General features: G+C 38.1%; 1 protein-coding gene across 4 annotated transcripts in view; it reads left to right on the forward strand.

The window, feature by feature from the left end:
- The window catches only part of ctnnd1 (catenin (cadherin-associated protein), delta 1), a 28,208-nt gene extending 12,563 nt beyond the window's left edge, over nucleotides 1-15,645 (forward strand). For all 4 annotated transcript variants that reach the window (XM_036211715.1, XM_036211713.1, XM_024259872.2 and 1 more), the window contains 18 exons: nucleotides 435-709; nucleotides 835-925; nucleotides 1,016-1,188; nucleotides 1,314-1,563; nucleotides 2,884-2,955; nucleotides 4,076-4,226; nucleotides 5,918-6,119; nucleotides 8,849-8,960; nucleotides 9,065-9,091; nucleotides 9,197-9,323; nucleotides 10,381-10,428; nucleotides 10,548-10,675; nucleotides 11,345-11,495; nucleotides 11,599-11,803; nucleotides 11,906-12,123; nucleotides 12,325-12,363; nucleotides 12,524-12,582; nucleotides 14,350-15,645. In XM_036211715.1, the coding sequence (XP_036067608.1) occupies nucleotides 435-709; nucleotides 835-925; nucleotides 1,016-1,188; nucleotides 1,314-1,563; nucleotides 2,884-2,955; nucleotides 4,076-4,226; nucleotides 5,918-6,119; nucleotides 8,849-8,960; nucleotides 9,065-9,091; nucleotides 9,197-9,323; nucleotides 10,381-10,428; nucleotides 10,548-10,675; nucleotides 11,345-11,495; nucleotides 11,599-11,803; nucleotides 11,906-12,123; nucleotides 12,325-12,363; nucleotides 12,524-12,582; nucleotides 14,350-14,361 (2,340 nt within the window). In that variant the 3' untranslated portion in view covers nucleotides 14,362-15,645. The remainder of the gene's footprint in view (nucleotides 1-434; nucleotides 710-834; nucleotides 926-1,015; nucleotides 1,189-1,313; nucleotides 1,564-2,883; nucleotides 2,956-4,075; nucleotides 4,227-5,917; nucleotides 6,120-8,848; nucleotides 8,961-9,064; nucleotides 9,092-9,196; nucleotides 9,324-10,380; nucleotides 10,429-10,547; nucleotides 10,676-11,344; nucleotides 11,496-11,598; nucleotides 11,804-11,905; nucleotides 12,124-12,324; nucleotides 12,364-12,523; nucleotides 12,583-14,349) is intronic.
- The last annotated feature ends 276 nt before the right edge of the window (nucleotides 15,646-15,921 follow it).

A 15,921-nucleotide genomic window follows, 5' to 3' on the forward strand; every position in this document is an offset into this window, starting at 1 on the left:
TAAGACTAGGGGTGTAACGGATCACGGATAATCCGTGGTCCGTACGGATCAGAGGCCACGGTTCAGATGTACAGTTTTCAGCCAGATTCCAGCTCAGACGAGGAAAAAAAGACATACACAGATCTATTTGCCTGCAAGTGGATGCATCAAAATGGAGCAGAGCAGGAAATTTGCGGGCTGCCAATTGTAGCTTCTATATGAATGAATGAATGAATGTCACAACTAAAATCTTTTTCAAAAGTCGTTCACAACAATTTGAATAAAGAAATGCTCAAATGTAATTTTGAGCCTAATTATCAGAAGAATACCACAAGAACACGTTAAAAACACCAAGAACACGATTTTCATCAAAGTGGGTCTTTAATGTTCCAGTAAACATTTCTGTTCTGTAAAGTTCTGTTTGCAGACCTCTTATGCCGAATCTTCTTTTCAAGGTGAACGAAAATGTGAACAACCCCACCCCCCGTGTTGTCATGCCCTCAGTGTCGGATGTACTGTCTGTGGATGGGGAAGGCTCTGTGACTACACCCATTGATCTTAGATACAAACAGGGTCCTGGAGGTGGTGTTCCCAGGGACTATCCTACTTCTACTGTCCCCCGAAATTATCACTATGGACCCCTAGGGGGTTACAATGATTATCCGACTCCACCTCACTCTGAGGCATATGCAAGCCTTAACAAGGGAGCTCGGATGGATCCCCGTTTCAGGTAACCAATTTGTTGAGTTTTTTTTTTCTAGATGTCTGGAGTCAGTTTTCAAACAGAAGAACATTTCAACTCTCATTTGTCTTGTGTAGCTTCTTCTACATCACGTCTGTGTTATCTCTTCTCAGACCGGTTCATCCAGATGGGTACAGGACTCTAGATCCTAGCTTCAAAGCCTCCAGCAGAAACCAGCTGGACTCCTACGCTGCTCAACCACAGGTATTATTAGCAGCTTCCACATTGTTTGTTTGGGACTTTTCTTTTAGGAATTTTAATCGTCAACTCACTATAATCCCTGTCTCCATCTAGGTTGCACGTATGGGAAATCCAATGGAAATGTCCTCGATTCCGAGATTTGTCGCTGATTCGTACGGTCTGGAGGATGATCAGCGCAGCATTGGTTATGAAGATTCTGACTATGGCATGGGGTACCCAAGGCAAAACCACCATGGTTACCCTCGTGGGACTCCTCACAGAACTGCGTATGTCTGCACTGACATACAGTAGTTGCTTTGCAAAGTGGAATGCTAACATAACAGAAACAATTAGAGACAAAATTATTATTTTTTTCTTCTTAGTAATCATGAATATTCTTGTCCTACATCAGGAGTTACGAGGGCACTTTGGACCGTATGAGTGGTGCTGGAGAGTTGCTCTGGGGCGGAGGAGCTCCTCTGGCTCAGGGTGAGAGAGGAAGCATGGCCTCACTCGACAGCATCCAGAAGAGAGGTCCAGGCCCCGATGGCTGGCGACAGCCAGAACTGTCAGAAGTCATCGCTATGCTAAACTATACACTGGACTCTGTGAAAGTCAACGCAGCTGCATACCTGCAGCACCTCACCTACAAGAACGAAAAAGTAAGAGATTATTTATGTCAGCAATGTATGTGAACTTTTCCTTTTAGCTCAACTGAAATGAAAACTCTGACCTTTCAGTAGTGGTTTGACGTCTTTGTACTTTTTGTTTTTTTTGTTGACCTTTGACCTTGGGAAGAAGCCACTATCCTGATTTTTTTTTTTAAATCACCTTTACTACCTCCTACAAATTGAAACTCCTCCTAGCGATCTATCTTCTCCTAACTACTCGAGCATCATTGCGAAGCTGCTTGAGGAAAAAAATGTTGGAATTAGAAGTTGTAGATTTTGAACAGCATTAGCGTGGCGAGCTTCCAAACGGGGTGCTTTCCTTCTGCTTTCACATTTTTTACGGAAATATTGTTAGAGTTTAATATACAAGTTGGTGGCTCAGGCTGCACAAAACGATATCACACGGTATGAACCATTAAGGTGTGGTTTACAAAAACTTTGTTTATAAGGAAATCCAAAAGTTTTGCCAATTCTTCTAAAAATTGCATTAGCCTGTTTGTTACCCCCAGACAACCAAAAAATAAAATGGTTGCTATGGAGATAAAATAAACAGAAGTGTCAATGTTTTGAAATAAGTGTTTTTTAATGTCACAAGCAGGGAGGGGAAGGGGCTATATGCACGACCTACTTCTGCATGACCGCTCACGTACCGACCATATAATATGCAGTAATGCAGGCAAGATGCAGATTGCTGCATTGTTTTATATATTTTAAGTGCTAAACATTGCCACTGGTTGCACGTATTTAATACTAAAGTCCCGTTAGCTGTTACGCAGCTAGAGCGTGGAGTGATCGGGAACCATTTGATACATTAACCCGAACCGTAACCTTAATACTAACCTTAACTTTTCCTCCGGGTCCGTGCGGCCAAATCAGACAATACCATGAATGATACACAGAGATTTGGAAAGTTGATATATAGAGTTAATTATATTTATACCGTAATTGAAACCAGAAATAATCCAGTGGCAGCCACTCAGCTAGTGAGGGCTACAAGGCAGGGGGAGGGTAGTGCCTGTAGACCTTACAACACTGCTCACAGCTTTAATTTAAACTTATTTTAACATTATTTGAAATACATTGTTTTTATTGTTTTATTGTGTGTAAGTACCCCTTTTGCTAAATGTTTAATTTTTATTTCATTCTTATATACTTTTGGGAGAAAATAATTGCGACATTTTTTTATTTGCAGTTTTTATATTCATGAAAATATTGCTTCCATTAGGATTTGTCAATGTTCTGATGAATTCTGGAGAAAACAGTAAACCTGCTTCATACAATAGTATAATCCATATATGCTTTAACTTGTAGGTGAAATCTGAACTTCGCCGTCTAAAGGGTATTCCTGCAATTGTGACCTTGATGAACCATTCCAGCGAAGAGGTCAGTTAATCCCTTCTTTGTTTTTTTTTTTTCTGGAAATTTGATATCATTGAATATAAATTCCAAGAAGCAGCTTTTTCTTATCTATGATATTTATCCCATTTTCTTATTTTTATCCTTATACAGATGTATACAACTGTATAAAAAGTGTTGATGTTGATGTCCACTGAGCCATCTTTGTTCATTTAGACAAGCATTTTTGATAAATTAACTAAATAAAGGTCCAAACTAGCATAAGATTTAAAAATTATTCCATGGAGCTTTCATTTCCATTTTTGTATAAAGTGCACCGCACAGAAAACAGCCAAAACATCCAGACATCACTGACAATGCCGGAGTCCCTTGAATATTTTAGACACAATGATAAATTAAAACCAGCTGCACCGAACTGTGAGACAGCGTCTGCCACAACAAAGACTCCAAACCCGTGAAGTGGTGATTTTTGGTGCTGGGCAAGCTCAGTTTTTCAGAACTGCCAGAGAAAATGGTCTGAAGCAGAGAAAAAAATATCCAGTTAATTGCAGTTCTTGGATTGAAAAAGCTGGTTTGATCAACAAAGAGAATGACTAATGTGTTTGAAAATAAAGACAAGATGTGAGTAACTAGTAACCAAAATGTTCAGTGGTTACAGCCAAAGTAAAAGCCCAGTTGAATCATCAGAACGGAAGCTCAGAAGACAGGACACGTTTGCACTGTGGAGCTATTTCTCCTTCCGCTTTTGGATGGTTGGATTTCAGGACTGGGGTTTAAAATGGGACTGATTGAATAACCATAATTTTTACACAATTTATGCAATGTTAATGGATTGATTAGTAAGGTCAGCAGCAAGGAAGCAAAAGACAGTACGCTATAAAAAAATTTGCATAAATATATATGAAAAATCTGCCATACAGCGAGACTTTCAAAGGTGAACTATGATATAGCGAGGGAACACCACACTTCAATGATGGCTTCCGTTGGACCTTTAAATTTATGTTTTCCAATTTAAGTAAAAAACGTGGCATGTAGATAAGCTATATTTTCCTGTCTTATATGAAAAAGGTATTTAGGCCTGAATAGTAACTTTCCAAAAGTAGTGATCCTTGCATTCTATTTACCTAAACTCTCATTGTCCCCGCAGGTTCGATTTGCAGTTTGTGGAGCACTCAGAAATATTTCATTTGGCAATAATTTTGAAATTAAATCCACAATTGTAAACTGTGGTGGAGTTGCTTGCATAGTGAATCTGCTAAGGAGGACGACCGATCGGAGACTCATTGAGATCCTAACAGGTCAAACACACACACATCCAGTAAAATCTTCATCCTGTATAATGCTTTGTCATTTCTGCCATGTTTGCTAATGTTGTCACATGCTCTACACTGAATCATGCATAAGCTGCTGTCAATATTTATTTTTGCACACAATAGTCCTCAAGTTAACTAAATTGTTTTTAAATACTGGGGGTGTAGGGAAAATTTTATTTAGTAGAATATTGTGATACTTGATTCGCGTTTTGGACGCCATGTTTTCAGAGTTCAAATATCTGAACTTTAAGGAAGAAGATGCATCGCGACAACCAATAAGGGACTCAACTTTGTCCTGTGACCTGTTGATGATGTAATCAGCGGTCGGAGTTCAAAACCAACATAGAGGAAACTCTGATCATTCTCCTCCTAAACTTTATAATCATTTGATTGTTAATATTTAGACCAGGGGTCTCCAACCCGTCAACACCCTTTTCAGTAGCTCACTGCAATGCTACATAGATGACCAAGTTTGATCTGTCACTTGGTGGCAACTATGGTTGGGCACCGAAGTTTGGTTCCAAGTAGAAACTGTTATAATTTACGCGTTCTACCAAAACCAAAAGAAGCTGCGGCAAACGGCGCCACATTTCAGTGCTTTGTTTCATTGAACGTCTATTGGTCTTTGGAGATGTCAATCACTTGAGTACTTTGAAGTTTTAACCTATCCCATTTCCTTTCGTGTGATAGTGGGTTGGCTCATATAAATTGGCTGACTATAAATTGGCACACGAGCACGCGCCACTCAGCGCAAGTTTGACAGGTCGCTGCATCTCATCAGCCAATCAGGAACTCAGCTTTAGGCACGTGACGTTTTCAGGCACTAGATTAGCGGATAAAATACGAATCAAATATGAGTGTTTGGTCCTGTCGCAGCGCGGCGGTTCACTGAAAAAAGGTCGCCATTTTGCCTCCTCTCGGGTTAAAACAGCATTGAAACTCAGAAACAGCTGAAGCGGCTCTCGTGCAGACAATACACGAGTGAGATGAACCAACAATTACAAGGTAAAAACATGATCAGTGCTGTGAGGGTCTTCAAATAAAGCTGAATTTATTCATCCAGCGAATCAAAAACAAAAGATGTCAGCACTTCCCCTCAGTTGTAAAGATGCTGGAAGTTCATTCAGATTCAGGGGCAGAAAAACTCCTTAATATTCAAAAATATTGAAATATTGTGATATCTGTCCAAGCTGGTAGAAGAGTTTTCAAACAGATTCTGCGACTTTGAAAAACTGGACCCTTGTGTGACATTTATCGTGAACCTTTTCTGGATGTGGACATCAGTGAGTTGTCAGGACAGATGTTGACCTGTTCTCTGTTGATCCTGTGGAGATGGAAGTCCTAAATCTCCACAATGATGTTCAGATAAAATCACGGCAGCATTCTGAGCACTTCTGGAGTTTAGTGCAGCCAGAAAATTATAAAAAAATCTCCACCAGGCTGCTCTGAAAATGGCAGCATTGGTCGATGAATACATACCCTGGAGATCATCTTTTCCGTAAATCTTTCAATCTATCTTTGCATCTTATCTTAAGTGCTAAATGTTTCCTGGTCTATTTCATGGTTTTACTCAACAGTAAAGTTGCAACATGGTTGAAGTCTTTCTTCATTCATAAAGCAGTTTGCCTGAAATCCTTTCGTTAATTGCATGTGTTGTGTGTTTTTTTTTCCGCCAGGAACTCTTTGGAACCTATCGTCTAATGAAGACTTTATCAAGGATCTTGTAGATAAACCTCTGAGTGCCGTTGTAGATGAGGTCCTAGTGCTTCATTCAGGTGTGGAGCAGAAGAGCAATGGAGCAGAAGGAGGCAAGGGAGACAGCAAATCCCCATACCAGGAGTGGGAGAAGGCCTTCATTAACAGTACAGGATTTCTGAGGTACGGACCAAAAGCACGAGGGTGGGTGGGAGTAACAGCTGATGATCCTGGGGGAGAGTTTAGAAAGTCTGGGGAACCATGTAGACAGTTGACAGCCCAAGAACCACAAGAAGAATTGAAAGAGGACTAATGAGGCCAGACGGAAGACAGAGGGGAATGACACTGCAGTCAGAAGTTTGACACTATGCATTGTTTGTTTTGTTTCTTAGTTTTTCCACAAGTTTAAAAATGATTTAAAAACTTTTTGTGTTATTACTTTGAGCATTTTTTAACCTGCTTGACTTCATTTAGGAAGAATCTGGCTTTATGTAAACGCTTATAGACTGATAATTAAATATAAAAAACAGAGATTTATGATACATATTCTTTTAGCACTACAGCAAAATAAATAAATAAATCAAGAAAAGAATCAAAGGGGGACCACAAGAAAACATGGGAGGTCAATGGCGGATGGGGTTAAGTAGATGACGTTGGGACTTATTTCTTATCGTCGTCTGCATGTTTCTCTCTGTCATGTGGCTAATTAGTGTTCTTGTCTAGAGGTATGCATAAAGGATGGGGTTATCTAAAAGCTTGACAGCTTTTACAGAGGAGACATTATTAACTTTCTTCAGGATAAAAGCACCCAGGACTACGACTTTCTTCTGTATGGTGATTTTAAAGACCTACTCCAATTAAATGAGTGTTTTTAGCATATTCTTGTGGCATTTTTCTCATGATGGAGGGCATATATAAAAGTATTTAAGATTAAAACAGCATTTCTGAGTGTTTCTTTATTCAATTTGTGTTGAATCGGGAGCAGAAGAACACTTGTGGTTTGAAAAAGCTTGGTTTTGGGATTTAGTGACTGCCATGAGCGGGCAAACTCTCCAATTCTGATGCATCCACTTGAAGACAAACAGATGCTTTAACATCATCATTGTGCTCGTCGACAACCACTGTTGTTAACTGTTTTGCCCCCCAGTCCACAGGAGGTAGTGGAAATAAGTCACAAAGAAAAAGTAGAATTCCTATTATATTATAGCTGTACTCTATAATTCATTTACTTTGTTTTATTTATTTTTTTCCATAAAGCATTCTGTGGAACTTGGACATTAACATTTGTGAGGTCAATCATTGATGTTTTTAACTATATGGTCTGGATCACAACAGCCTTTGCTCCAGTTCATCATGAAGGTCTCCTGTCAGGTTGAAGTTAGGATTCTGTGCTGGTCTTTCCACGCCAAACTTCCTCCACCATATGTCTTGAAACTGTGAGCTTGGAATGGTCATGAATCTCTTGTTTCTCTGAGATATTGAGTACAGCCCCTGAGAAACAAGCCCAGACTGGAACCCTCCAACCAAGCTCAACATTTGGCACAATATTTTTGTGGCAACAATCAAACCCAGACTAGATGGAGAAGCATGACTCATCTTTCCTGAGAACTTTGATACAGCTAAATTGAAAGGGAAACCCATCCCACACAGCTGTCTGTGCTTTGTTCTTGAGTTAATCTGGAAGTTCTGTAATGGTTGACACTGCAAAAGTTGGTGACCTCTGTGTACCATGCACAGTCAGTTTACATAGCTTACCATTTTATGCCTGAGTTGCTATCATTCCTAATCACTTCCACTTTTCTATAATATCTTTTAAGATTGATTATGTTCCACCATCAACCAATCTTGTATCACAGTTATCGTATCAAAGAATTCACTGAGGTTCTGAAATCAACCCATTTGTGTACAAATGTTTGCAGAAGTCTGGCGGCTTGATTTCATATAGATCTGGCAATAGAAGGGATTAGAACACCTACGTTAACATTGCTTAGTGTACCATTAGCATCTAAGCTCTGCAGAGAATTAACAGTATGTCAGCAATAACTCTTCATAGCAGTCATCTACTGATTGAAATTCTCTAAAACGGTTGTCCAAAGTCAGTCCTCGAGGGCCGGCCTCTTGCTGATTTTCTAGAAATCCTGCCTTGATTACCTGGATTAGGTGTGTGTAACCAATAATGGTAGGTTGGTTGGAAAGCATTCAGGACAGCAGCCCTTGAGGACTGACTTTGGACGCCACTGCTCTAAAATTTTGGCCAGTGTCATTGAGCTGTCCAAGTTGCTGCCTCAAAGTCAGATAATAAAAATTAGGGCTGGGTTGATAAAATCGATCTGAATCGATCTAAGCTTAATAGATCAATAGTCGATCCATAAAAGTAGAGATCTATCTAACACAAAAAAGGTAAAGCCCGATAGCTTGATGCTAACGTATAATGGGATGTCTTTGGAGAGAAAATAGACTCTAGAATTTTTGATTTGTGCGTGCGTAATTCTTGAATTTTGTGCGTAACTTTGGATTTGTGTGTACAATACATTTTGTGCATAATGACAAAAATGATGAAATAAGCACAAAATACAATTTACACATGCACAAGTTAAAATGATAACAGCTTAAAACGAACTATACGCACAAATATTTAAAAATTACCCACCAATCTCTTGATACGCACACTCTAAACCACATTTACGCACAAATCTGATGTGGGACTCTTCACGTCTCCAAGTATGTCCTTAAATGTTGCGTTTAAATGCTGCGAGAATGCTGGTTCATCAGAGTTTTCTTATCAGCCGCTTTGAACTTAGATTGTGAATCTTATACAGTGAAACTTGAGGAAGCCCCTGTTGTTTATTGGAATTTTTGTTGAGCTGGAAAAAAATTCCATGATTCTTTTTTTTCTTTCCCCTTTTTAAAAGAAATGTAAGCGCTGCAAATGAAGAGCACAGGAAACATATAAGGGAATACAAAGGACTGGTTGATTCTGTCGTGTACCTCCTGAAGTCACAGACTAAACCCTCAACTGGAGCAGTACGTAAAAGTTTATCTATCTTAGTATTTGATTTAATAAAGTTTAACTGTCTTCCAGTGACTTTTTTCCTTATTACTTTTTAATACAAACTTTGCCTTCACAGACTGACCCTGAGAAATTGAACAGCAAAGTAAGTTTGTCTATCTTTATTTGTGATGCAATAAAGCTTGATGGTTTAAAACTTGACGATTTCCATTTTGTGTTTCACTCATCACGTTTTTATCTATGTCTGCAGTTGACAGAGAACTGTGTTTGTGTGCTGAGGAACCTGTCCTATCATCTGCACTGTGAAATCCCAAATCCTGAACGCTACAAGGAGATGCCCGCCACCCCCCAGCGCTTCGGCTCCCGCAAGAGTAGAAGTCTGTGTTCATAAAGTATTTCTTCTTTTTTTTAGGAGCACTGAAGGGGTTCACTCACTAGCAGTAGCCGCATTTCCGTTACACATAGAAATGTCAAAAAATGCATATATTCTCACTCCCATCTTGGCATATATGGATGGTTCGGGCCCCCTCCACACCACTTGTGTGTCCCCAACTCGGGACATGGTACCATTGGGGACCGTCTGTGGCCCAGTACCAAGCGGCTCCGGAGATTGAGGGTCCCATTATTTAATGGGAACAGTCACCACGTCAAAAAACGACAAGTTAGGGACACCTAAAATGTCAAAAAGTGGTGCGGAGGAGGCCTGAACCACACATCCATATATGACCAGTTGAGAAAAGAGAGAATGTGTTGAAAAAATAACACAATTTCGGAATTACACTGTTTTTCATTAAATCCTAATTATACAAATAAGCACAAACAAACTCACCCAATAAGTTGTTTTTGTTGGGACGGATGAGAGCAAGTATTGTTTTAAGTCGATTCACCAAAAGGGAGCATTTGCCAGGGCAGCCACTTCCTAACAAGAACCGCATTAAATTAGAAAAGTGTTTCCACTGCAGCTTTGTGAAATATGTCCATTTTGATACACCCCAATACCACCACCTCCAAGCGCATAAACGTTTTTCATAAATGCGAGTTATTTTCAAAATTGTGGTGTTTCAATTACCAAATTTATTGATTTATAATTTCATCGTTAATGAAAATGCAGCTAATAACACTCACTCAAAAGTATTGTCAACCAAGTGTTTTTTATATACTCCTCTTTTTAAAAAGTCCTCTGTTTATTTTGTGTTCATGGGTTTGCCTTTACTGTTCGATGCTGGCTCTTGCCTCAGGGAAAACACCAGTAGACTGTGGACGTATTTTCATACGGGATTTGTTCATTCTAACATGCACTTGTTTTCTTAGTAAATCTGTTTAAATTGGATGAGTTGTTACATGTGGTTTGGTCTCACTAAACTGAAGGAAAAGTCCATCAAATGTCCTGATTGACTGGATTGCCTGTAGTTTATGTTTGGATTTGTTTTCTAGGAAACAGAGAGAATGATGGAGTGGCTATGACAAACATGTCTGCTAAAGGTGAGCTCAGGCTTAATGATGGCGTACTGTCTTCTTCACTTCCTTTCCAGTTTGCTTTCTTGCTATTGTATTTGCTGCTTCTAGTCCCATCTTACTCTTTCCTTTGACGTGTCATGCAGGCAGTGAGCTGCTGTTTCAGAAAGACGTGATCGAAGCATACGGCCATCTTTTGAATTCTAGTAAAAACCCTCTCGTGTTGGAGGCGGCAGCTGGAGCCATCCAGAACCTGTGTGCTGGAAACTGGACTGTAAGTGGTGCTGTCTTTGTTCCTAAAGCGTTTCATTTTACAACACAGGCCAACATATAAAAAGAGAGGAAAACATTTGTTTAGGTTTTCAATGAGGATAAAGGTGAAACCAGTGCTACATATGAAGTGAGATTGTTTTAAAAGTGGATTAGTATGGGGTAAGATAACTGTCAAATGAAACGTATTTACAAACAATATTTTATATTCATAAAAATGCATTTGTATTCATAAATACAAAGTTGTGCATACATTTATATTTTGTGCACAACTTCTTACTTTTAACATGTCTCTTTTGAATACTACTTTTCTTTGTTTTGAATACGAATTTCTCCTGTTAACAAACTGTCAGAAATACATCACAGGGCACAGGATTATACATATATATCTTATCTTGTTTTTTTCTTTGTTTTCTGATCTAAATAAATTATCCGAAAGGTGACACGATCTGAACCATGAGTTTTGTAATCTGTTACACCCCTACTTAAAAATACATTTGAAAATACTTAATCTATTTGAAGTATCTCCTAAAATGCAAATGTTCTCCTGTCTTACCCCCTCCCCATTGTCCAAATTAAGGGATCTAAACCTGTGATGTTTCAAATGCAGCAAATAATGAATTTTGATTGGCTTAGAATGACTAAAAACCTTGACCGTTCTTCTCTGTTTTAGCCTGGACAAAAAACCCGTGCCACTATTATGAATAACAAATACAGGGACAAAATAGTGGAATACCTGGATCATGAGAATGAGCCAGTGGTCCGAGCCATGTCTGGAGCCCTGTGTAACCTGGCCCTGAACCCGGAATACGCAACAGAACTGGGTGAGTCCTCAAGGGCTGTATTGGTCTGTGTGACGCCAAGATCTGTAGCCTCAGGACTTCAGTTGGTGATCAGTTCAGACTGAAAAAGCATTTCTGTTTTAAGGTACGACCGCCCTTCCTAAGCTGTTGTCGAAGCTGCCCGATGATGGAGGTCACTCGTCGTTTTCTTCACAAACCAGGATGTCTGTGATCAGTGCCCTCTGTATGATATTAAGCCAGAGTCCTGAAGCCACCAAAACACTGCTGGTCCCCAATGATAAGAAGCAATTCCCAGGAATGAACAAGCTGGTGCAGCTAAAAAATGCAAGGTAATGGTTCATTTTTGTTATACTTTTCTTTTTTTTCAGGTTTTTAGCCAGTTCCATGTTCAATTAAGAGCATTTTCCTTCTGTTTATGTCTTTTTTGGCAGCGACCGACATTCAGAGCGTGAGATTTGGACAGTCAGCATGATGCTGCAGAAAGTGTGGGATCACAAAGATGTGCGTCGTATTTTAACGAAGTATAAGTATAAAAAGACTGACTTTGTGATGAAAAAAAACCCTCCAAGCAAGAAAAAAACCAAAGAAAGTTCTGAAGGAAAGCCCAATGAAGAAACAAACTCTAAAGAAACGGACCACCTATTACAGGGTAAGGATGAGATTCGTTCTTTATTTAGATATTTCTGCTTTTTTATAGCAAAACCTTATAAAAATACTCCCATCTGTTGTTACTCTACTTAGGGGTACGCCTCTATGTTTTTCTAAACTCAGAAAAGATCTATCAGTCTATTTATTTATTCATGATTTTTCATATATTTCAATTGTGTTTTCCTATCTTGTTGCTTTTCAGGTAACAAAGACGAGCCAAGTGACAGGAATTCAGCACAAGGCAAGTTTGATTCAAAACGACAAAAAATACATCCACACTCAACACACTATTGTTTCTTTATGGGACAGACAAACCAGCCAGTCCTTATAAATATTCTGTTTTTTGTATTACAGACTAGTCTTTGTTTGAATAGTTTTCCATGTGTCTTTTGATGTTTCAGATCCAGTCCCCACGCTTAACCAAGATTTCCAGTTGGACATTACTGAGATAGGGGCAGAGGTATGGTGATCTCATGAGATTACTACTGTATCGTATTCTGTTGTCACAATGTCCTCATGGGTGGTTGGGGTAAAAAAATGGGCAAAAACTGTATGGGGCACGCAGGTTTCCTGCAGGCAATATCAATATAATAGACCATGATGGTGTGGTTGACAGGTCATAGTGATCACGTAAGGGTAAGTAAGGATGAAGTGGGTGAAACAGGTGTGTCATACGAATTTCTCATTTCTTTCAACCCAACTGAACCTTGTGCCCTTTACAAGGACCCATTAGTGTAGTTCAAGTGTTTTGTGTGGCCCCCACAATGAAATGAGGAAATTAGAGAATCAGAGCTTACTTTGTGTGCAATATAACAGTTTTTTGAGAAGTCCCATACCTTAGACTCTCTCCACCAATTATTCTTGGAGGTTTGAGCAGTACATGATCAGTCTGACCAATCAGACGTGTTTAACGTCGTCACTTCCTGGTGCAGACATGGCTCAGTTCCTCGATGACTCGGTGTGGCTTCCCTCAGGATCTGTTTCCAGACCATGTAAAAAGACCTTGAAGACATGAGTCTGTCCTGCTTCAGCCCCACTGTTAGCACTACATCTCCCATGATTCATCGGTGGAAAGTGACAGCATCTCCTACTGCGCTGCTATTAACTGTCATGAAGCGCAACAAAATACAAATATGGAACAAACAAATTCAATTTCAAACTTTAAGCACTTTTGAAAAATTTTAAGTCAAGTTTAAATACATTAATAAGAAATAAGATTATGGTTAAGTGGCCAACAGACATATTTAAACTAATTTGAAAAGAGTTTATTCAATAAAAAACATTATTTTTTTTGTTAGTTACATGTTTCTATTTATACAAATGAAAAACGTAAATGAACATGAATATTATGTTGGTCTCTGCTGTGTAAGATTCATCAAGCATGTTAAATCATGTTTCATATGTTGCAGTTGCTTTGGTATAAAAAAAACAATTTAAATAAATACAATACTATTTAGAAAAAATGAATATGCTTTTATTTGTTTTGTTTTTTCTTTTTTGCGAGGTTACATGAAATTGCACTGCAATAAACTGGAGGGAAAACAATAACATGGCTAAACTTTCAACTAATTTAGTTGAAAATTATTATTGGCAACTATCACAACTTTTAAGAGAAAACAGCTGGACCTTTTTTGTGCCTCAGTTCTTACAATAAAATGCATGTGAGATCGACTACAGGATTTCTATTATTTTTTTTTACATTTTTTGGTTGTTTTTGTCAAGGAAAAGGTTTATCTCTGCTCAAAAAAGGTTGAAAAACTCTGTAAAATGCGACCTTTACCAACTACCGTACTAGAGTGCGGCGTTAGGGCACTATAGGAGAGGATCACCCATTCATCACAAGTGCATGTAACTTACATTATTCTTACAAATACTTCACAAAATCTTACGACACGTAGAATTGTACATTTCATTTTTAATGACATCCCGTGAGGTGGCCGCTCAAGGGAACTACAAGACACGCCTGCGCCCGTCTTAGAATGCAACCACTCCTGTCTACAGACCTCCACAGGCCCAGACAAACCAAAAACTGAGTCCCACTCCAATAAAAACTGTGTTTTTTACATGTTCTTCTAGCATCTATCAAACGATGGAGAACACGTGACGAAAATTAAGATAAAACTCAGTTTTACCTTAATTTTCCTTTTTTTCCCTCTAATTATTTGTTGATAAAAGTGTCCACACAAACTACTATATAAATTCATTTCTCTTATGTTTTATTTTTTAGGATGAAAAATAACTGTTTACATTTCGACAACAGCATGCCTCTACCCACGGGCCTCGCTGAAATGATGATGCCAATCACCATGACAACTATGTGACAAATCCCCGTCTCCAACACCATCCTGTCTGACCATTATTTACTCTACTGCAGGTTTTTTGTAGTCATTTTTGTCTCTATGTTAGATTCAGTCACATGAGCTGATTAATGAAACAAGGGCATGTAGATGGTAATATTTTGGCCACACCAGTACATCTCTACGCAAGGCCTACAGCGAACCAGGGAAACACACAAACGCTCTTCCAGAGACTTTGACTTAATCTGAGAAGTCGAACACTCGTGATAAAAACAATAAAGAAATCAAGGGAACCCACAACTTTGTTATTTTATCTTTCAATGTTTGTTAAACTTAAAAAAAATCATTTTAAATAATCGTTTCTTTGCTGATGAAAGATTCAGTGTTCATACTAGTTGATCTGCTCTGTATTATTATTTTTTTGGCAAATATCTGCCAAAGGTTACTCCTGCAGCTACCAAGGATGGGAGGACAGATTCCTCCATTTTTTTTTTTTGGTTAATTCCTGGCTTGTAACTACTGGTCTTCATGAAAATGCATATTGTTTTGAAAGAGAGTAAATTAGAATGTCTTATATCCAAAAACATTGTGTATGATTTCTGTTCCAAAGCTTGGTTTCCATGTTTGGGATTTTTTTTGTATCATGCTCTAAACCACAAAAGTCTTTTTTTTTTTACAAACTTATTCTGACAGTTCAGAAATGACCAAGTAATGTCTGTTTTTTTTATTATTATTATTTCTTTATACTGAGTGTACTGTATATATTGAATGGAAGATTAAACGAAACTCCTTTGCGGGATATTTTTTTCAAGATTTTTTATTGTTCGTGATAAACTAAGCCTCACTTTCCAAAAACTGTCATTATGAGTGAACTGACTTTGAGAAATTTTTATTGTTAAAGAATTTAAAGTGGCATAGAAGGGAAATTAAAAGGAAAAATAATGAAAAGACACACTATGCATACACTATGTACTAGAAAAATATATACAATATATATGAGGATTTGGGTTATTTTTTGGGTGCTTTTGGTGAACTGATATACAATCCATTTGATTTTCTTTAATTATAAACTTTGCAAAGCTTTGGATGCTGTCATTGAGATCACATAAAAATGCTCTGATTATAGACTGCAAGTTATTTTCTTAAAAGTTAGACAGTCTCATTTGTGAATGATTTATGTAACATCACTATATTGTTTTCAATAAAAAACACATGAATTATCTATATTTTTGACGTTTTTTCTGCAACTTTTTTGTGTTTATTTTCAGAACGGATCTTTTTCTTACTTGAAACTATTTTATTCTGATTGCCATGTCCCCCATTATCTTTCTCTATACTGTAATCGCTTTTCTTTTTTGAAAGATGGCATTAGTTATTGATTGGTTACAGTTGTGATTTGTAAATTTGCATGATTTCCAATAGAAAATTATCAAAAGTACATGAATAAATTAAAAAATAAAGACGAACAAAACCATTTTTCATGATGAAAAAAATCTAAAAAT

Source organism: Oryzias melastigma, linkage group LG1, assembly GCF_002922805.2.
Source record: "Oryzias melastigma strain HK-1 linkage group LG1, ASM292280v2, whole genome shotgun sequence".
Classification (NCBI taxonomy): domain Eukaryota; kingdom Metazoa; phylum Chordata; class Actinopteri; order Beloniformes; family Adrianichthyidae; genus Oryzias; species Oryzias melastigma.